General features: G+C 47.5%; 1 protein-coding gene across 2 annotated transcripts; it reads right to left on the minus strand.

The window, feature by feature from the left end:
- Positions 1-737: 737 nt before the first annotated feature.
- Positions 738-20,800, minus strand: TATDN2 (TatD DNase domain containing 2). Of its 2 annotated transcripts, none has more exons than XM_004018269.4 (8): positions 20,127-20,800; positions 19,562-19,993; positions 12,210-12,704; positions 5,413-6,279; positions 3,184-3,311; positions 1,857-2,040; positions 1,263-1,438; positions 738-887 (listed from the first exon to the last, which is right to left on the minus strand). In XM_004018269.4, the coding sequence occupies exons 2-7, from the start codon at positions 19,985-19,987 to the stop codon at positions 1,298-1,300; spliced, it is 2,241 nt and encodes a 746-aa protein (XP_004018318.2). In that variant the 5' UTR covers positions 19,988-19,993; positions 20,127-20,800; the 3' UTR covers positions 738-887; positions 1,263-1,297. The 2 variants fall into 2 exon arrangements, 1 of the variants encoding a protein (XP_004018318.2); XR_003586081.3 differs by lacking the exon at positions 738-887 and adding an exon at positions 1,559-1,655 and having other exon boundaries at positions 1,327-1,438.
- Between the last annotated feature and the right edge of the window lie 1,910 nt (positions 20,801-22,710).

Genomic DNA, 22,710 nt, shown 5'->3' on the forward strand with positions numbered 1-22,710 from the left:
GGGCTGTTACGAGAGATGGTACAGAAGGAATATTTTTGGTCCAACGCTGCAGGAGAAGGGGGCAAAGTGGAGGCCAGCGGGGCTGAGAGCCCTGAGGGCAGGCTAGCAGACAGTTTCTACAGCAGACTGGACCCTTGGTTAGTTCAACACAACTGAGCTTCAGACCTGGGGGCCTCAGTAAGGGGGAAGAACACCTTCCCTAGGGTCCTTGTCCTCAAATAGGCTTCCTCCTCAGGTCCCCCAGTCGATCCAGGTTTCCCTCAGCCAGGACTTGCCCTGGATAATGGACGCCCCTCGGCCCTCTCTGTCAATAGCAGGGGAATCACTGAGACCGCAGCTGAGTCCTTCAGCCAGTGCTGCCACGGAACTGACACTGGTGACGGTGTGGCCCAGACCGTAGTTATCCAGGGGAGCGAGGAGCTCCTTCACCGGCCACAGGAGCATCAGCCTCCAAGACAGGTCTCCGGCCAGCGTCCCCCAGAGATTTCCCACTCGGGAGTTGTGTTTAGAGTGGAGAACCAGGAACCGCACCACTGGCTCACACGCACTAAACGAGCAGTGCGACTTCACACACAGACTGCTTGCGCCTAAGCGGCAGAGACAGGCTCGGGGTGGGTGAGTTCGCTGCGCGCTCACACCCTCTCCCTCTTCTGCCCGGGTCGCCCTGGAGCACCGCGGCCGGGAGGCCAGCCCAAGCCCCTCGCCCACCCACCGCACCCCACCCCACCCCACCCTACCCTCCCCAGCCTGAAGCAGAGGCCTCCGCAGAGGTCTCAGGAAACACCCCGTCCGGGTTTCCTCTGTGCCAGCCGGCTCTCCAACATCCTCGAGCGGGGACCCACAGGCAGAGCTCACGCGGCCTTTCTCCTGTCAGGCCGCTGGTCATCCTGCAGGGTGTGGGGAAGAGAAAAGAATGAAGGTTAAACTCAACTTCAGGGGCGTCCCTGGTGGCTTAGCAGTAAAGAATCTGCCTGCCAACCCAGGAGATGCAGGTTCGATCCATGGGTTGGGATGATCCCCTGGAGAAGGCAACCCACTCTAGTCTTGCCTGGAGAATCCCATGGACAGAGGAGCCTGCAGGGCTCCAATCAATGGAGTTGCAAAAGAGTCGGATACAACTGAGTTAGCACACAAACTCAAGTTCACTCAAGACAGACCAGGCTCATTGCTTACCCCATGTTTACCTGCTTCACATTTATAGAGACCAAGTCATTTTTTGTCTTGGTTTTGCAAAACTACACATGTAGTGTGACTTTCCCCACCTTTCCTAGGAGACTCCTGGTGGCACTCTCCCTGCTTAAAGACTGTAGAGGCGGCGGGTGTTCTCACGCAGGGTGGCCAGGGTGCTGGCGAGCGGCAGGTCTTTGACCCTGGCGATCTCTCGAACCGTGTGCAAGGCCAGGCCCGGGTGGGCGTACTGGCAAAGGCTCTTGGGAACCTGGAAGACACCAAGCATTCAGGACATCGCTGTGCTTTCTGTGCACAGCCGTCAGGCACGTGTCCCTCCCCGGCCCTTCCCGAGCAGGGCCTCTTTGGAGCTGTGTAGAGACCCCTTTACCTGCAGGTGCAGGGAGAGTCCCAGTCATGGGGGCTCTGGGTGAGCAGGGTCCCACGCTTCCTTGGACAACCCTCTACAGGGTAGAGCTTTGCACTGCCTGGAAGAGAGTGGTTACCCTTCAGCTTCTCAGCCCCCTAGACTTTGGTTCTGCAAAGCAACAGAGAGGAGACATCTACACAGCCAAGGGTGGGACCTGGAAAGGTACTGGGCGCTCTGGTCCTGCCAGCCTTGCATGGGCGACCGCCCGCCTCCCACCCTCTCTCCTCAGCGCCTCAACTTAGCTTGAAGACAGCCCTACCTGTCGAGGCAGGAAATAGGGAGCGTCCGTCTCTACGATGATCCTCTCCAGCGGGATCTGTTTCAGAGCTTCCCGGGCCTCCCAGGCGGAGGAGTAGGTCAAGACGGCTGTGAAGCCCACGGACATGTTGGGAAAGTGCTCCAGCAGGGGCTCGATGACCGGGTAGCTGCCAGTGAAGCAGTGCCTGCGAGGAGGAGAATCCCACTTCAGGATTCTCTCATCACCCACTCTGCCAAAGCCCAACTCCCTCTAGACACTGCACCTCTTCTGAGTTAATTCTGGTGGACAATTCTCAAAAATGCAAAGACTGCATTCGAGGGAAGGACTCACAGTTGACACAGTCAGAAGTAGAACTGACAAATGCAGCCCCTCTGGATCACGATGACTGTGGGCAGAAATTAATCGAATAAACCGGAAGGGGCCTACGGGTGAACTTTTCTTCTCTTAACCAGACACCTGTCCACGTTCTTAGTACCATATACATCAGCCCAAAAGGGCCGAGTGACTGCCTCATCTCATCTCTGGCGACCGCTCCACTCAGAGGCGTCACTCTTGGCCTGGGTGCCTGGAAAGCAGTGGTCTAGAGGCCTGACAGCCCCACCCTCTTCAGTTACCTGTCAGAACCGGGCTTGGGATCTAGACTGTTTCTTCAGTTAACCCATCTCACCCATCTTGAAAGAGCCAGCTGGGCATCACCTCCTGGCCCCCTTGCAGCCAGAGGCAGCTAAGGGCCCATGCTCTGGCTCCCTGTGCCCAGCTCAGCCCCACATCCTCTGGGCAGTCACCAGCGGACTGTCTCTCACAGCTCCTCCAGGGCCCCCTCAAGCCAAGCCCATGCCCAGAACGGGCACACAGCAGGATATCCAACTAAAGAACCCCTAGATACCATTTAGAGAAGATACCTCCTGGGCTTTAAGGTAGGGTGGGGAGGGGTGGGGAGGGATGGGGTTTCAAACCACAAGCAGGAGAGAAAATGTCTTTTCCGGTGCCCTGGAATGCTGTGTGCTGTCACTGGACCCACAGCAGCTCCCCCAGATCAACAGCTCTCATTTCTGAGAACCGAGCCTCCGTCACAACCTGCTTCACGGGATGGCGGTCACAGTGATTCAGGGTATTAGCTCAAACCATATGAAGCTGTCATTTTTCACGTAAAACGTGATCAAGTATCAGAAATTTCATCTGGGTCAAAATGATGTTAATCTTTTGAAAAGATTCTATGAAAACTAACATTATCAACACTCTTCTCACTGCATTTGTTTTTCCCAGTAACATCCTAGACAGAGGGACATGTTCACTTCATTTGCCTGCTGAAGTTCTAGGCTCTCACCTGTGAATCTTGTAGTCTGGAGGCACAAGTTTTTTCATGATTTTTAGCAGATCTTCATCAGCTTCTCGGCAGTGGATTACCAAGGGCTTCCTTAGAGACACGGCCAGCTGTAGCTGCCTCTCAAACACCTGGGAGAAGGTAGCGACAAAACCTGTGGGTGAGGGCCGTTCTGGATGTCTGTTAGCTCCAGAGGAGCCAGTCCAGTGGGCAACCCCCACCATCTCCCATTCTTTGTTTTTAAGCTCTATAATGCATAATAATAGCTAACATTTACTGACTGCTTACTAGGTAGTAGTATTATTTAGGTGTGTTATAACCTGTAATCCTCAAAAACACCCTAAGATAGGGTGCTCAGCCCATCATGTAAAGAAATGGAGGCTCTGAATGAGGTCAGATAATTTGCAGTTGATTAGCTGGAGCACCCCGATTCAAACCAGAACCCAGGCTCTGCATGGAGCAACCACTGCTGCTGCTGCTGCTGCTGCTAAATCGCGTCAGTTGTGTCCGACTCTGTGCGACCCCACAGACGGAAGCCCACCAGGCTCCTCTGTCCCTGGGCTTCTCCAGACAAGAACACTGGAGTAGGTTGCCATTTCCTTCTCCAATGCATGAAAGTGAAAAGTGAAAGTGAAGTCACTCAGTCGTGTCTGACTCTAGCGACCCCATGGACTGTAGCCTACCAGGCTGCTCCGTCCACTAGGCAATGCTTATTTGGGGCTCCAGGGGCGGGACAGGGCTCACGAGCACCACTCCAAGATAAGTGTCCTCTCCTTCACTGGCCCTGCCCCTACTCCCACTCCCACGAGGGAATCCATCACCTTGCACACCTCTTCCTACATGAAAAGTTGCCATGGATATATCTGCATGATGCCCAACTCTCAGAGGTGCTCAACTACTTGTGGAAAGAATAAATACTAAAGCTGTTTCCTGCAACTTGCTTTCTTAACCAAAATCAGATCTGCTAGGTGAATACCTACAAATACATTACATTTGAAAAAAACAATGCTCTTAATATTTCCATGAGTAGTTTTTTTCAATCGTGGAATATAATTCATGTTTGAATTTTTAACATCAAATTAGAAGATGCTTTTGAGTCAGGTGATTCACTTGAGAATGACATTTTCAAGTCCAACACTCGTACTACCTTGTCTCAAGATAGTGGCAATGAGCCAGTACCAATTCTGACATAATTCAGGTTTAACCTGTGTTTTCAACTAAAGGAAAGTGAGCCAGGAAACAAACAACACAGAATGCTTTCAAGGACTTTAACGATGAGCTAATCCCAGTACTGGCAGCCCACTGGAGCCCTCTTTAATATATATGCCCTCCTCGAACTCCTCCAGAGGCAGAAGGCTGCAAGAGATTCTAATTTCAACACTTACTTTTTGCTTCTAAAAAGCTACTATTGGCATAATCAAACTATTATAGACTTGGGGTGGATCATCACACGGCTGTTAAAAAAGCCTATTTTTCAAAGAATATTTAATGAAGCAGGAACATTTTCACGGTGGAAAAAACATTCAAACTACTACTTTCTCTAAACTTCCTACTTTAAATTCTTTTTTAAAAGGCACATACATACAGCAGTCATTTCCTTGATTCTTTGAAAGGTGCTCATAAGACATGCCACCAACTATCCCTTGCAACTCTCCAAGGGATAGCGACAACAAAAATATGAATTCCAAAACACATCTGAATTTTAAAAACTATTAAGAAGAAATAATTGTTAGGGGACAGGAACAGCAGCTGCAGTGGAGCATGTGTCATCCCCAGGAGCCAGCAGAAAAAGAACAAGAGGAGATGAAGCTACTGCAAGGGGGAAGTCATGGTCGCTCTCTCCTGGACTGGGAAATGATCATCTTTGCTCATTTGTGTGTTTTGCAAAATATTCTGCAACGGGCACACTAACTTTAAAATCAGAAGAAAAACATTGTTTAATGAAACAAACAAACTGTGTTGCTTCCCAAGAAGGAATGGAAGCTTTGACATTTGTATCATTCGCTGTAAAGGTCATTCAGCCCCTACCCTCCTCTTCTTTCATAAATCAACTGAAAGGAAAGAAACAGCTTGCGAAGCATTTGACCAATGACATCTGGGGTTGGGGAGAGGGGGTCTGGATAAGAGCAATCACGTTTTTAGAGATTCTGAATTCTTTAGGTCCCAAAGTGGAGAAACCCTTATGTAACCACTAAGAGAGGAACACTGTGAGCAAATGAAGGACGATGTTACCTTGTGCTGCTCTGGGACAGGGGTGGTGCACTTGTGAGAGTAATCCAAGCCCATCTCTCCAAATGCCACGGCCTTGGGGTGCCTCAAGGCTTGCAGAAGATTTCTTTCTTGACTCTCACTGTAGTAACGTGCAAAATGCGGGTGACAGCCAAAGGCACCCCACACCAGATCCTCCTGCAACAGGTCCTCCCAGAGGCCATCCGTCAGGGTGCGAGGATCACAGAAGTCGGAGATGCAGCCCTGAAACTCCTTAGGGAAGGAGCTACTGTAAATCTTCCTGAACTTGGTGAAGGTCCCTTTGAATGACAGCTTGGAATAGAGCATGTCCAAGTGACAGTGGGTGTCGATGAAACCCTCCAGCCTGGGCTCCCGACGGCTCCTGGGCAGGGAGCTAGATGCAGGTTCTTCACCCGGCCGGGGCAGCACATCCTCCTGGAATGTTCTTTTCTCCTTCGCGTGTCCTTCCGAGCTTCTAGAGAAACGAGATGAACGAGACTTCCGGGATCTGCCTTCCTTGGCAGCCTCAGGCTCCCTGGAGGTGAGCAGGGGGCTCACCGTCGAGGCAGGGGAAGAGCCCCGGCCGCTCCTGCCCGCCTGTGTCGTGTCGCTGCCGCCACTGCCCACGGACGGGTACCCGGGGGTCTTGGGACCACTGGTCCAGTAGCTGGCATAGTCACACCAGGGACTGCTGTACAGGTGAGCTGGATACATGACATAGTCCGTGGAGAAGGCAGAAGCCTCCGGAACTGCGGAGGGTTTCAGGGGGACGGGCTCCTCCTGAGAGAACCTGGCCGTGGAAATCTCGTCCACGTCGGACCAGTCACTTCCTGAAGAGGTGCGCTCCATCACCACCTCCCAGTCCTTAGGCTGCGGAGAAGAGAAGAGACACAGGTTTGCCTTTGTCCTCGTGAGGACAGCCTCCCGTGCTCAGCCACCTGCCAAACAGAGGCCCTGGCCGCTCCCTGGCCTCGGTGACAGCACAGCATTGAGTGCTTAGCGCACTTTGTCATCTGGCTTCCTGATTACTTCGCAGAAGGTGAGCCAGGTTACCACGGAATAAACTTGGGATCATGGTGTCATGTGCCCTCCCTGGAAGGGAGGCTGTGCCTGCGTTCCCTTTCTGAAGAACCCCTCTTGGAAAAGAACTGCTCTCTAGGACATACAGGGTATCGGGGGGTGCGGTTTTTAGAGAAAAGCACTGCCCAGCATCTCATCACTAACACGTCTGTTGCACATTCGAAATATACCACCATGCAGCTGGAGTCGTTTGAGGGTGTCTGCAAATTCTTTGACGTTACTCTCCACTGAAAGGTGGGGTCTGTGACCCCTCCCCTTGAACCTGGGCCAACTTGTATGGCAACTGATAGAGCCAGAAGGGACTGCAGCTTCCAGGACTAGGTCAAACCAGTCTTGCTCCTCTGGGGGAGGCAGACTACCATATGACTTCTGAGCACCCACAGCCACATGCTAGAGAGGTCACAGGTAGGTGCCAAGCACCAGCTGCTGGACACGTTCACATGTGAGCATGTCAATAAAATACCTCTGACATACACTAACAGATAGTTAACATCTTTGCAATCTAGCTCTTCAAAATATATTTCACTATTTCCTTTTCCCCCAACAACAAAAGTTAATCTGATTAAAATTATAAAAAATGTCCAAATGGAAGGTAAGGGTTTCTCCTCAAAATGATACTTCCCTTCTCTGAGGGTTCATTTCATATTCAAGTCCTCACAAAGTCTCTTGTAGTACAAGATATACTCTTTTATTTGATGAAGATATATGACCCTAAACAAAACTCAGTCAAGCTAACTTGAGAATTTAAAGAGGTTCCCTAAACTCATTTTTTTTTTAAAGAGGGGAGATGGGAAGCAAAAAAAGGTGACAGATTAATAATTGTTCCTGGGGGTATGACCTCACAATTCTCTGCTAGACATCATTTTAAACAAAGGTTTTAAAGACAGTTTTTAGTTTTTTATAAAGATAACTTTTTAAACAGCAATAAGGTAAGTGGTTAAGCATAAAATTATACTGGAAACTTAAATAAAATATGTAGGAAGAGGAATAGGGCAACACAGGGCCAGTTGGAAAGCTCCTTTTCACTAAATACATTTTTTAAACAGTGGAAATGTATTTCCCAAAATACTAACTGAAAGAATAATTAGACATGGTTACACTGTAGGATGCCCAAAATTTTACCTCCCAAGGCTGAACAAATGCAAAGAGATTCGCAAAGGGCATGCAAAAGGAACAGCAATTTGCAACGTGGGACAGAATTTCCAGAGACAGAATCAGACAGACCAAAAAGTGCTACATCGTATCAATGGGACCTCAGCTACAGGAAACTACAAGTCAAATGACTTCTTTTTTTTGTTTAATATATGTAACAACAAATAACATGGAATGGGAAAGGGGAGGAGGAATCTACAGAGACTAAGAGATTTAACACTTTAGAAAATGACACATATGACTCTTATATCCTGCCTGAAGCAATCATGAAATAGGGAAGTTTAATCACTGACTGGATATGTGTGCTCAGTCGTGTCCTAGACTCTGCGAGCCCATGGACTGTAGCCCACCGGGCTCCTGTGTCCACGGGATTCTCCAGGCAAGAATAATGGAGTGGGCTGCCATTCCCTTCTCCAGACTGACTGGATAGTTGACCCTATTAAGGACTGGAGGGAGGGGGCAGAGGGAGAGATTAGAACTGTAGTTACGCTTGTTTTTTCCCTAAAGATCCTAATTTGAGAGAGAAACACTAAAATATTTATGGGTGAAATGATATGGTAGGTGCAATTTTCTTCCAAATAAGTTGTGGAGAGAAAAGGGATACAGAGCTCAAACAAGACAAGACTGGCAGTGAGTGAGTTAACACTTTTGATGATGAGTAATGGGTAGTCGGGTAATCTTCATAAATATTTTGAATATCTCATAATAAAAACTTTAAATGGAAATAACAGCAATTAAAATTCCAGATCAGATGGAAGGGTAGAGATGTCCTCTGGCTGCTTCACAAACGATCGTCTGAGGGTACTGGTTAAAAAAAAAACAACTAATTCTGCAGTTCCATCTCAGATCTCTTGAGTCAGATTCTCATTCTTCTCATCAGGGAAGTTCAGGAAATCACATTACATGACTCAAAAAGTAACTCCAGTGACAACAAAGACCATGTCAGAGAAACCTGTGAAAAGGTTCAATAAAGCTAATCAAATATGAGGGGATGGGAAATGGCAGTGGGGGGAAAAATGACTTCGAAAAATGCACATGTACCTAGAAATACATATGATAAACAGACTTTGATGACATCATCTAAGACCTTGAAAGACTTTATATATAGTCAAGTTGGCCAGGAAAAGGTTTTGGATTCCTTTTTTGGAAAATTGACAATTACCTCTACTTAAGACTGCCTAAGGTTCAGTGCATATGGTGAAATTTAAAGCTGCATTTATTGAGAGTCTACTATACACGAGGCACTGAGCAAAGTATTTTCATGTATTAATTTAGCATTCAGCAAACTTCAACCCACAAGCCAAATCCAATACACTGCCTGTTGGTTTAAGTAAAGTTTTATTGGAATACAGCCAGGCTCATTCACTTAAATATTGTCTATCGCTGTTTTCACACTATTACAGAAGAGTTGAATAGTTGCAATGGAGGCCTTAAGAGCTCAAAAAACCTAAAATATTTACTATCTGGTCCTTCACAGACAGAGTCTGCTGATCCCCGTATTAGTCTATGATAACATTTAAAGAATCATGCCTTTTTATATAGAGGAAGAAACTGGGGCTCAAAGAGGTTAAGTGACTTTCTCAAGACTGCAGTACACCAGCAGAGCCAGGATATGAACTCAAAATGTCTGATCTCAACACTCACCTGCTAACCTACCCAAATATATACTCAACAGGCAATCTAAGTGTCCAGTCTGACAAACAGGAGTTTCAGTATAGAAGTTTGGAAAGTTCACCCCTACCAGGGAACTCCAGGCAGCGAAACAATGATCTACATTAGACAGGAAACACAGGCATTATACACTGGGTTGGCGGGAAAAGTAGTTTACAAAACCTACTGCTCTTGGGGTTTCCAATTAAATACAGCACGTGTGGGTTTTGTCCTTCCTGCCAAAAAAACTCTTATTAAAGTTATAGGAAATGGACGTGAAAAAGCATAAACCCATGAAGAGAAAGCATACAGAAAAAAAGAGCAAAGCAAACAAAAAATAATCAGATACCAGAAAGCACATAAAGGAACAGTCACTGGATAAGCAGATCACAGGTGGCCAAAACCTAGGCCTGCAGTAAGAAAAACCCTGAAACATGCTGAATCATACTACAGGCCCCCAGAAGACCCAGGAATTGGAGGTATCAGAGCTCTCAAAATGAAGGAGAGGCTGGAGATGAAAGTAAGAGGATCTGTGAAGTTAGAGCCCCAGATCCTTGCTCCCATCCTGTACAGATGGGTCTGCCCCTTCCCCGCCCAGCAAAAGATAAGATTTGTGCTTGGAAAAGTTAAGCCAAGGAGCCTGTGGAAGAATCAGGGACAACAGACACATAGCTGAGGGTCATCACATGTTAGACACTGATGAACCCAGGCACCTCCCTCAACCTGACTCTTAAAACACTAGCAGCTGGACATGTGCTCCTGAGCAGAGCCCTAGAGGATTTGTCCCAGGGCCCCACCCCTCACACCCCAGCAGCCTCTGAGGATGAAACTACAGGTGATCACCTGATGCTAAAGGCAGCAGTTGATAAGCCCACCCAGGCACCAAGCCTTCCAACTGGCTTAATGCTTCATCGTTAAAACATGAACAGATACCCAAAACATCTGAGGAAAAGCCTACCACAAAAGATGACACCAAAATATTTAGGGGAAAAAAACAACAAAACAGAAGAAAACTCTGAAAAAGTAGTGCAGAAAGAAAACTTCAAATCAAACTTTTAATTCATATTGTCAGAGAAACAAGAGAAGGTATTATAACCTCAAAATCAAACAGGATGTCTAAAAAAGGACAAGTCAAAAAACTGAGCCAGTGTTTTATAATTTAAGTATGCCAAAAATGTTAAAAGCCTGTGTTATTATCAGATGCACTCTCCTTAATTACACATAAAGAAAGCAGAGATGAAAGGAGACCAAGGGAAAAAGGAATTGTAAGGAATCAAAAGGAATATACCCTCAAAAAAAAAAAAGGTGGGGAGCAGACTACTTATTTTGACAATATTGAGAAGAATTTTATGGTACTGTTAGAGGAAGCACACTGACTGAAACCGCCCACCCTGGCCAAGCACCATAGTAACCATTTGCACGAGTTGTTTCACGACAGGAGGTCCTGGTAAGGAACACGGAACTAATAAGCCACCACCAACCGGAAGAGTTCAGGAAAGGTCAAAAGGAGACACCACATGTCTAACCACCTCCCAGAATCCTCCTCTCTGGCACCCATCTTGGCTGAACAAGGTGTGCACCACCAGGAAGGACTCTGAGTCAGAATGACTGGCTAAGGACAACCCAGAAACTAATCCCATCACCATAAAACCCGAGACTGCGAGCCACATGGAGAGCAGTTCTCCTGGGTTCCCTTACTCTACTGCTCTCCACCCAGGTGCCCTTTCCCAATAATATCTCTTGCTTTATCAGCACATGTGTCTCCTCGGACAGTTCATTTCCGAGGGTTAGACAAGAGCCCAGTTTCAGGCCCTGGAAGGGGCCCCCCTCCCTGCAACAGTACTAGCAGTTTGGAGATGAAACAGTCATAAGAACAGAAAGCTACAGGAAAGAAACAAAGATGAACTTCAAGGTAGACAAACTTTTATAAGATCGGAAATATAATCAGAGTATACTAAGTCAGTCAGCTATGAATACGGGCATGATAATTGTAAACAGATTTGACTAAAAATTGTATTATGAACCAGGGAGCTATAGGAAGGCAGAGAGGATACATTTACACATGTGGGTACCGTCGAAATGTAGAGAACTAAATTCTCGTCTCCTGTGTAGAAAGTCCAGATGTCTAAATTTTTTAAAAATAAACAGTGTGAAATTACTTAGAAACACAGACTAGAAGAGAGAGATGAAAGGGGCTACCTCCGAGCAGCAGTCACGAAGCATGGGCAGAGATGGGTACCACAGGGGAATGTTTTTCCCTCCGAATCAGAAGCAATGTTAAAAACTGCTAGTTTCCCTTCAGTGCTATTCAGTGTCACCCTCTGCTTCCTCTAGAGCAACAGAAGTTTATCTGAATGTAGTGTTTCCCAGATGGAAGTCAGTCTGGACTTTTCCAGACTCTCTTGCAAGTGTTGGCCAGATTCTTCTCAACAGATATGAGCAGATACAATGGGGACTATTTCTGAGCCAAACTCTTAAAAGGGAGGGAATGTCCTTTGCTCTTCTCCCCTTCCTCCAGGCTGGAATGTCAAAGTAATGTGCGGAGCCTGGTCACAGCCACCCAAACCACAATACGGAAACCGCCAAGCGCCAGCAGAGAGTTAAGCAGGAGGCACCGGGTCCCCCACACCGTGGACCCATCCTCTACAAGGCAAACCGCTTAAGTCAATGTTATTTTGGCCTTTGTTACACAGGAAAATCTGTATCTTAACATATAAATCCGAAAACAAAGCTAGCACTGAATTGAGGTTTCTTAATAAATCGGAAAGGCATGATACAAGAGAACTATCAGTTTGTTTCCTGAAGCCCTGGGTAAGTCAAGGACTGTGCTGAATGAGTAATACTTTATGATCAAACTAAAAAGACCAAGGACATTTAACAAAACTCACAACTCCACGCTGGACCTGAGCTTGACTCACCTTCTGGCCATTCAAATGCGAGTCAGAGTCATCCAGAAACTCCAGAGGTGGAGAGCACTCTTCGGTGAGCACCCTTCGGCCATGCAGGGGCTCCTCGCTGGGTCTCTCCTGAGGGTCTATCACCACCCTCCTGTCACAGAAGCTGCTCTTCTCCAGCACAGCATCCTCCTCCTCCGCTCTGACCTCTGGGGTAGACTCTCTCTCTTTCTGAGGAGCAGTCACGCTGCCACTCCCGGCTGGTCCCTCTCCGCGGCGGGGGCGCTCTGCGATGTGGGCTTTTGCCTGTGGGGCCGCCTCTCCCTTCCTCTTTGGCATTGACTTTCCCAGGATGCCCTGGATGGCCTTTAGGTAGATCATGGCGGAGCCCTGGTCTTGAAGTCTATCCCTCTGCCTTTTCTGGACCTTGTGTGGTTCCTCCATTGTACCATTTTGACCCTCCACTTCCGCTGCCAATTCAGAATCCACAGAGCTACGAGGGCTATCTTTGGAATCAACCTGGAGGAAAAAAATAAGAAATTATGAAAGGTGATTTCATATACGAAGCACTTAGCAAATGAGACATTAGTGGAGACGTCATGCCAGCCCTCAGCACACGCAGCCACTGTCAACAGTTTCAGTAGAAACTGGGCTAGAAGAGCGAGCTAAAAGAGATGAAAGGGGCTATCTCCAAGCAGCAGTCATGAAGGATGGGCAGAGATGGGTACCACAGAGGATGCCTCCGCCCACTGTTTGTCTACAGCTGCCACAAAGAGTTCTACCATCTGGCAACGTGACACCGCCGCTTAACACGCTTCAGTGGCTCTGTGTCTGCCCGACTCCTGAGTGTGACCCCAGAAGCTCTCCTCCCCAGCTGGCCCCCAGCCTTCCTTCCAGCATCTCCTGCCTTTCTCCACTCACCCAGGTGTCCTGAGAATGAGGGAAGCACTGGAGAAGGGGGAAAGGAGGGCCCTGGAATAAGCAGTGCCCTAAGCATCAGAACAGCATTTCATAACCTTTTTGGACACACACTATTCTTGTTTCCTGAAATGTACTTGTCCATCAAGAGAACTCAAATGACACCTCTTCTGTGAGGACTTTCCCGATGCTTAGTCACTCACTCCTGTGACCTCTCGTACTCCAAATATCCCTGTTACCACACTCCACACCTCGTACTGTGATGAACTGTCTCATTCTGTGCACCACCAGCCCCAGCACGGCCTCGCCCAAGCACTGGACATCCACTGAGTGAAGCAAAAGACAGGATCCCCCATGAAAGTCTCATCACTCGAGAGCCAAGATGTGCAATGCTTTCTCGTGTCTGGGTTGCATGACCCTCTAAAGGGCCCCTCCAAGAAAGGATGCTGCCTTCTTCATCTCCCTGCTCCTCCCATCTAATGCTGGGCTAGGATGAGCAGGTGCTCAAAGGAGGGCAGCAGCCCCAAGAACACTGCCTGTGAAGTCAGACTGACCTGGGATTATGCTCTGACCTGTACAAGCTGTGTGGCCTTGGTCCAGTCATTTGACCTTTCTGAGTCTCACTATCCCAGGGTTTACATACATAGCATGTGCTCAAACATTTGTTCATTGGTATCTAAGCATTTGTTAAGGAAGACATAAAGATAACACTTCCATCAACTATACTTCAATTAAAAACAAACAAGCTTAAAATCTTAAGGGTTTAGCCTAACTATGGCTTTACTTCTCATAAAAATAATAAAACAGATGACACTACCCACCTCACAAGACTGAGAATTATGTGAATGCACCTGATGTGAAGTGACTCATTGGAGAGGACTCTGATGCTGGGAAAGATTGAAGGCAGGAGGAGAAGGGGATGACAGAGGATGAGACGGTTGGATGGCATCACCAACTCAATGGACATGAGTTTGAGTAGGCTCCTGGAGTTGGTGATGGACAGGGAAGCCTGGCATGCTGCAGTCCATGGGGTCGCAATGAGTCAGACATGACTGAGCGACTGAACTGAACTGAAGAGAGGTCAAATATTGAGATTCATATTTGACAAGCTTTAGCTTCCCAGGTGACGTTGGTGGTAAAGAACCCACCTGTCAGTGCAGGAGATGTTAAGAGACACGGGTTCAATCCCTGGGTCAGAAAGATTCTCTGGAAAAGGAAATGGCAACCCACTCCAGTATTCTTGCCTGGGAAACCCCATGGACAGAGGAACCTGGTGGGCCACAGTCCATGGGGTTACAATGAGTCGGACCTGACTTACCTACTAAACCTCCTTCTCCAGCACATCATAAAGTTCAAACTTTTCCTTCCACTCTTCTTCCCCAAACTGAATTAAAAATTTGGACATGTCATCAACAGATGGAGAGAGATTTCATGTTCCCAGGTTGGAAGAAACAATATTGTGAAAAATGACTATACTACCAAATGCAAGCTACAGATTTAATGCAATCCTTGTCAAACTACCAATGGTATTTTTTGAAGAACTTGAACAAAAAACTTCACAATTCATATGGAAACACACAAGACACCAAATTGCCAAAGCAGTCTTGAGAAAGAAGAATGGAGCTGGAGGAATCAACCTTCCTGACTTCAGATTATACTGCAAAGCTACAGTCATCAAGAGAATGTGGCACTGGCACAAAAGCAGAAATATAGACCAAAGGGAAAGATAGAAAGCCCAGAAATAAACCCATGCACCTATGGGTAACTTATTTTTGACAAAGGAGGCAAGAATACTCAGTGGGGCAAAGACAGCCTCTTCAATAAGTGGTGCTGGGAAAACTGGACAGCTACATGTAAAAGAATGAAATTAGAACACTTCCTAACACCATGCTGCTGCTAAGTCACTTCAGTCGTGTCTGACTCTGTGTGACCCCATAGGCAGCAGCCCACCAGGCTCCCCTGTCCCTGGGATTCTCCAGGCAAGAACACTGGAGTGGGTTGCCATTCCCTTCTCCAATGCATGAAAGTGAAAAGTGAAAGTGAAGTCGCTCAGTCATGTCCGACTCTTAGCGACCCCACGGACTGCAGCCCACCAGGCTCCTCCATCCATGGGATTTTCCAGGCAAGAGTACTGGAGTGGGGTGCCATTGCCTTCTCCTCCTAACACCATACACAAAGATAAACTCAAAATGGATTAAAGACATAAATGTAAGACCAGAAACTATAAAACTCTTAGAGGAAAACATAGGCAGAACATAAATCAAATGATGATGTAAATCAAAGCAAGATCCTCTACGACCCACCCCCTAGAGTAATGGAAATAAAAACAAAAACAAGTGGAACCTAATTAAACTTAAAAGTTTTTGCATAGCAAGGAAACTATAAACAAGGTGAAAAAACAACCCTCAGAATGGGAGAAAATAATAGCAAATGAAACAACTGACAAAGGATTAATTTCCAAAATATACAAGCAGCTCACACAACTCAATACCAGAAATACAAACAACCCAATCAAAAAGTGGAAAGAAGACCTAAACTGACATTTCTCCAAAGACATACACATGGCTAACAAACACATGAAAAGATGCTCCCCATCTCTCATTATTAGAGAAATGCAAATCAAAACTACAATGAGATATCACCTCATACCAGTCAGAATGGCCATCACAAAAAGTCTACAAATAAATGCTGGAGAGGGTGTGGAGAAAAGGGAGTGCTCTTGCACTGTTGGTGGGAATGTAAACTGATACAGCCACTATGGAAGAGGTACAGAGATTCCTTTAAAAACTAGGAATAAAACCACCATATGACCCAGCAAACTCACTCCTAAGCAACCAAAAGTTAAAAAGACACATGTATCCCATTGTTCACTGCAACACTATTTACAATAGCGAGAATATGGAAGCAACCTAGATGCCCATCAACAGATGAATGGATAAAGAGGCTGTGGTACATACATACCATGGAATATGACTCACCCATAAAAAGGAATGCATCTGAGTCAGTCCTAACGAGGTGGATGAACCTAGAACCTATTATACAGAGTGAAGTAAGCCAGAAAGAGAAAGATAACCATCATACACTAATGTATATGTATCATATATAATGAATCTAGAAAGACGGTACCAATAAATTTATCCACAGAGCAGCAATGGAGAAACAGACAGAGAGAACAGAATTATGGATACAAGGCAGGGCGGGGGAGGAGGGCAGCCAGAGGGTGAGATGTATGGCGAGAGGAGAGAGTAACACGAAGACTTACACTATCGTGTGTAAAACAGACAGCTAGTGGGAATTTGCTGTGTGACTCAGGGAACGCAAACGGGCTCTGTATCAACCTAGAGGAGTGGGACTGAGAGGGAGATGGAAGGGAGGCTCAAGAGGGAGGGGACCTATGTATACCTATGGCTGATTCATGTGGATATTTGACAGAAAACAACGAAAGTCTGTAAAGCAATTATCCTTCAATTAAAAAAATAAATTTAAAAAAACTTAGATATGTCATACTAAAGGCTAAATATAAGGTAGGTGAAGGTGCTCACAACAGAGACATTTAACCTTCTCTATAAAGTAAGCGAAAATCATCAACTACCGTTAGAATCTGAGGGTCTTCCCTGGGGGTCCAGTGGTTAAGAATCCGCCTGCCAATGCAGGGGACATGGCTTAGATTCCTGGTCCTGGAATTAAGATCCCACGCGCCACGGGGCCCATCTGCCACAACAAAGACCCGGCACAGACCAAAAAGCAATTAAAAAAAAAAATCTGAGAAAACCTTGCCAACAATTATCCTGGAGGTAATAAGGCACAACAAGGAGATGCTGGCCAGCAGGAATCGCTAATGATTCCAAAGTGCCAGTCTAGCTATGGTCTAAATGTGTTCCCCACAAAATTCAAATGTTGAAATCTGATCCCATGGTGGTGTTATTCTGTGTGTTCTTTGGGAAGTGATTAGGTCACGAAAGTGACTACTACTTATTGACAGGATTAGTACCCTAGTGAAGGGGCCCCAAGACAGCTTTCTTGTCTGTCATGTGAGGACATAAAAAGAAGTCTGTGACCCAGAAGAGGGTCCTCACCGACCTGGCACCCTGATCTCAGACTTCCAGTCTCTAGAATTATAAGAGATTTGTGTGGTTTGTAAGCTGCTCAGTCTGTGGCATTCTGTTACAGCAGCCAGAATGAACCAAGATAAACATCTTCCCCTCGGAATACTCCATGACCTGGCACACAGACTTCTCTGCTGAGGGGGACACACAGAGCCAAGTGTGTATCTCTCCAAGTCCACAGAGCACATGCAGAGGGCATGTGGGGGGTGGGAAGAAGGCAGGTGAGTGGTGGCAGGGCTTTGACTTGTTAGACAAACAAGTCTGCAAATGACTGCAGAAAAAGCGGGGAAGAGGGGCAGAGAGAGGGGACGGTCAGAGAGGCATTTTCAAATCATCTAAATGAGTAAAGTACTGTACCTTGTTTTCAAACTAACAAACCCTCTCTAGGGAGAGTGCTTAGCAGTGCTAGAGAAAGATAGTTGGGATTAATTCTATCGAGTCGCAGAGTGTACTGACATGAATGATCTTCCAAAAGCACAAATCTGCCTTCCCTCCATACAGAGCTCCCTAATGGCTTAGAATAAATCCAAATTCCCTTGGCTTGTAACACCCCACTGCAAGCTGCCCCCTACCTAGCTCCTCAGCCTCCATTCCATCAAACCATATCCTGAGGCAGTCTCGTGACTTCTTCAGGCCTCCCTTCAGACACCATGCTCCTGTGAAGGCTCGTGGGGCCACCATCCAACAGAGTGCTTGACACACAATCCTTACCCAAGTGCTTATGACTGACAGCAAGCCAAGGGAAGAACCCCAAGACTTCTGAGACAGGACCAGACTGCTCGTCTCTCCAAGGGTAGCCGTGAGAGTGACTGTGGTAAAGCAGGCCCTTGAGGCCTGGAGGAGAGGCGTGTGTGCCATGAGATGAGACCACCCCCCATCAGGGGCCACACCCTCTACGCTCCAGTTCCGGCCCAAGAGAACCCAAGCCCAGCACGCAGCACCCCTGAAAGACTAGGCTAGATTCTTCCTCGCCTCACGATCTGGTTATTGAGATTCAATTTAATCAACTGATCGCTTTACCTTGTACCCCAAACCACTGAAACTGCATCAAGGATAAGTGACAAGATCAAACTAGCCTCATATTTACCTCATTTACACGTGTCATATTACATATACTTCACATTACCTACACTTATGTCAAAGACAAAGCCTTTCAACTCACCATTAAATTAAAAAAAAAAAATCAGTGTGCCCATACAAGGGTTCTGACTGTGAGGGCCACATAGAAAACACGTGAACACTTCTCCTAAGGATAACAACCTGCCAGCAAGGACACAGAGCTAAATACAGCCTCACTTCTCAGTTCTACATCAGAAACCACTCAGCAAAGGCTTTAGGACAAACTGTTTTCTTTCTGGCTGGTTCTGGGTTTTTTAATGATAACTTTATTTAGGGGCAGCCCATCTTACCCAAGTAAGACTTTGCCTGTCTTTGCTCCTCCATGTACAGAACGCCCCACCTCTAAAGGCCCATACCTCCAAAACCTAGAAAGCAAATCCCAAGCAACTAGAAACACTGCCTGGCACAAGCTAGGACCTCAATAAATATTTGCTCAAAAACTAATTAAAGAGGTGGCTGACGCTCACACAGTAGCCGGCAACAAAAACTAGGACTCGTCTCCTCCCTCTAACCCGACTGGAAGAGACAGAACATTTACAAACTCATGTTCAACTTTCTCTCTCACACACACAGTGCAGGTGCTGAGAAAATGTCATTAATCCTTTAAAAAAAAAAAAAAGTTAAGTAAGTGGGTGAAACGCACCTCCTCCGTGAAGCACTCCTCAGTCTGCTCCCCAACATTATGAAACCCTCCTGTGTGTTCCCACTGGGGAACTAAATGCTGAACCTCTAAAATAACCTTGCCCCACCATGCAAAAGCCCAGCGTGCTGGAAAACATAACCTTGGTGAAAAGCCACACCAAAAACCAAATCCTTTTTCTTGGTTCTGTGCCTCGAGGTATATGGTACAACTCAGTAAATTAACAACTAAATTACACACACCTATGTCTCTGGGGCACGCCAGCCACCTGGCACAGCCAATCTCCACCATGACTGATGGCCAGTTACAAGCACCTGAGAAATACTTCAATACCAGGAAGCTGTGCCCACACTCGTGCAGAACCTCAAGAATTTTTAAGTAGTTTCAAAGTGCTGGCAAGTTTGCAAACTACCTCTCAACGGAACTTCAGGTCATCCCCTGGCGTCTATCCAGTTTGCGCTTAGTCCCCTGGGAAGACCCCAGAGATCTTAACAGACATCTTTTTCTTAGCGTCCTTTCACCAAAACTCCACCGCCAACATCTCAATCCAAGTGGAAAGGGCTTCGCCGTTCCAAGGCGTTGGGGCCACTTACCTTAAGGCTGCAGGCTTCCTCCTCGAGAGAAGCCATTTCTTCCAGAGAAGGTCTGACAGAGCGCAGAGGGGATCCCCCTGAAGAAAGGAACCCCTGTGAGCTCGGAATCAGGCCTCGTTTGCAGGCGGCCCCACCCGCACCTGGGCCAGAGGAATGGGAGGAGGAGGAGGAGGTGGAACTTCTGCGGCGGGAATGCGAGGAAGAGGTGGAACTTTTGTGGCGGGATGAGCCCCAGGACACATCGTCCTCCCTCTGGGCTTTCAGGCGCTTGGGGCTGCTGGCCCCTCCTGAACGCGACACAGAGCTGTGAGCTGGGCGGCTGGAGGGGGCCACATCACTGGGCTCCCGGAGGCAGCTGCGCTTGCGGGAACTCCGATCCGAAGTGCTGCTCCAGTGGTACTTGACCTTGCGCCGCTCCGACGCCATGGGCACCTGCAAGGTAAACAGGCGGCCGAGAGTCCACCACCACCCCAGCTGGCTGCCCCTTCCTCAGCCTCCCGCCTTCCCAGGAACCCCTGCGGGAGGGCAGGCCACTAGGTCACAGCCAGGGGATGACTTCACTGACCTTTCCCCTTTTCCACTGCCCATCACAGTTCTCAAGGTTTCAGAGACGCTAACGCGCTTCGTGTGTCGGCGATAGCAAAGCGCTTCGGGGAAGTCCAGAAGGTCCCAGGATTTACTAAAGGTTTCCTTCGATTAGGTTTCCGAGCCCACAACGTGCTTCCGCGATTACCAATAGCTTCAGTTTGCACAGCGCTACTTCGGGGATGTCAAAGCGCTTCCGGAACTACGACGCGCTCGGATTGAGTTTGCAATACAAAGCCCTTCACAGATGTCAGCGCTTCAAACGGCTACAGGGCGCTGTTAGGTCCACACTTGGAGGCCAGTCCTGCAGCCCCTGGGCGGGCCCGCGGCCGGGAGGCCCAGAACACCGAGCGCGGGCCGCAGAGCAGGGCCAGACCGGCACGCAGCCCGCCCTGCCCCCGAGGCCCAGCCGACCAGCCCCGGGCCGGAAGGGGGCGAGCTGCCGCTCAGCCGGCGGCGCCTGGGTCCGCCTGCTCAGACTATCCCCGGGTCTGCTCCGCTCGTCCCTGCTCTCGCGGCCCGGACGTCGGCTCCGCAACCTGCACCGCCCTGACGCCCTGCCTTGGCCGCCCGCTTGCCGTCCGCCCCAATCCTGCGGGGCCGGCCCTGCCTCCGCCGGAGCTGGGACCACACCAGCCTCTGCTGGACCCGCCTACCGGAACGAGTTGTGCGGCCCGCAGCCCGGCGTGCGGCGGGGGCGGGTCCTGCGCTGAAGAGAGGGCGCCCATTGCTCAGATCGACAAGGGGCGGAGCTCCGAGCAAGACGGAGCTCCTCTATTGGTCAGTAAGTCTGGAGGCGGAACCCTTTGCCTTACGAAACTCGTCCATTGGTCGGAAGCTAGACGGGCGGAGCCACACACGTTAGCTCGTAGAGCTCAAAGCAGAGGCGGGGTAGCAGTTCCTCAGGCTTGCGGGATAGTAGGGGAAGGGAGCACCGACTGATCCGTACTCCCGGGGCTGTTCCCTACTGCTCAGCGCTGTCCCCTTTAGCAGGACGCTTTCAGATTCAGATGCGCTGATCAAACCCACACTCGCGTCATCACTGCATTTACAGAGCAGGAAACTGTGGTTCAGAGACCCAGTGACAAACCCAGAAACTGACGGATTTGGAATTAGAAACCACGGGGTGGGGGGGTGGGTGGGGGGACAAAAGCCTACACAGAAATGTAAACTATCCTCTGGCAAACAAACATCAAAGTTAAAAAACAAGGTACAAACTTGGAAAGATATTTGCAACACATAGCAAGGGGCTCATGGCCTTACTATGTAAAAACTTTCACAATAAGATAATTAAGTGGCTAAAGGAACTGATGAACGTAACAAATCACAAAATTGATTAAATTTCATGTTGCCATATAAAAAAATGGCTCCGTTTTCAATCATTTAATGAGTACAAATAAAATTATGTTTTCACCCATTAGGTTAGCAGTGATCAAAAAGCATGATGATATTCTCTGTAGTTGAGGATGTGCAGAAATGCACTCCCATACATCACCAACTGACCTTATACTGATGTAACCTGTTTGAAAGGTTTGGTTGCAGGAAGAATGAAAACAATCTCAGTATCCAGAAAGTGAAGTTAGTTGCGTAAATTACAGAATAACCATACAATGGAATAGCACGCAAAAAGAAGTGCGTGCTCCAAATGTACTGTTGAGGAAGAATGGCCAAAAAAGACAAGAAAAAACAGGATCCAGAATAAATGAAAATACCCTGTGTGTAGTAAAAAATGAGAAATGGAGCCTCAAGATACAAAATTTTTTTACCTCTGTGAGTAACCACTCTGTGCGCTTCTAATAATTTTATTGAGATATAACTTACATACCATAAAGTTGACCAATATATAATTCTATTATATTTTAGTATATTTAGAGTTGTGCAACCATCACCATAATCTAATTTTGGAACATTTCATCACTCTAAAATCTTGTGATCATTACCACTTCCCTCCCCAAACCACTCCCTGCTCCCCCACACACACACTCCTAATTTCTGTCTCTATGGATTTGCCTGTTCTGGACATTTCACAAAAATGGAAGTATATATGTTTGGCTTCTGTTAGCATTATCTTTTCAAGTTCACCCATGTTGCTTCAGTACTTCATGTTTTATGGTTGAATACAATTCCATTGTATGCATATGCCACACATTCTGTTGATGGGGCATTTGGGTTGTTTCTACCTTTTGGCTATCATGGATACTGCTGTTATAAAAACTGGCGTGCAAGTTTTTATATGAACATGTTTTCATTTCTTAGATACATAGGAGTGGAATTTCTGGGTCATATGGAAACATTACCCAATTGGCAACTGTCCTCTATTGCTCAAAACGCTTTGGAAACATACTGTTCATAATTTGAAGGTGCTTACCACATCTCAGGTCCTTTTTGGGGTACATAACACAGACTCTAGTTGAATCCTCGCAGCCACCAGAGCTTAAGACAAAGGTGTTAGTACAAATCACTGTCCACCTGGGCTGGAGCCCACTCAGATTTCTTATGTACTGGTACAAAGCTGACCTTGCTGGGGGGCTGTTGAATGCCCTTTTACTATCAAAGCTATGAAA

The sequence above is a fragment of the Ovis aries genome, chromosome 19 (genome assembly GCF_016772045.2).
Source record: "Ovis aries strain OAR_USU_Benz2616 breed Rambouillet chromosome 19, ARS-UI_Ramb_v3.0, whole genome shotgun sequence".
Taxonomy (NCBI): Eukaryota; Metazoa; Chordata; class Mammalia; order Artiodactyla; family Bovidae; genus Ovis; species Ovis aries.

Coding starts and splice junctions, on each gene's coding strand:
- TATDN2 (XM_004018269.4), bottom strand. CDS start 19,987: ATGGCGTCGGAGCGGCGCAAGGTCAAGTACCACTGGAGCAGCACTTCG. Junction 2,041..3,183: donor CCAGACTACAAGATTCACAG/GTGAGAGCCTAG, acceptor TCCTCCTCGCAG/GCACTGCTTCACTGGCAGCT. Junction 1,439..1,856: donor CCTATTTCCTGCCTCGACAG/GTAGGGCTGTCT, acceptor GGTGTCTTCCAG/GTTCCCAAGAGCCTTTGCCA.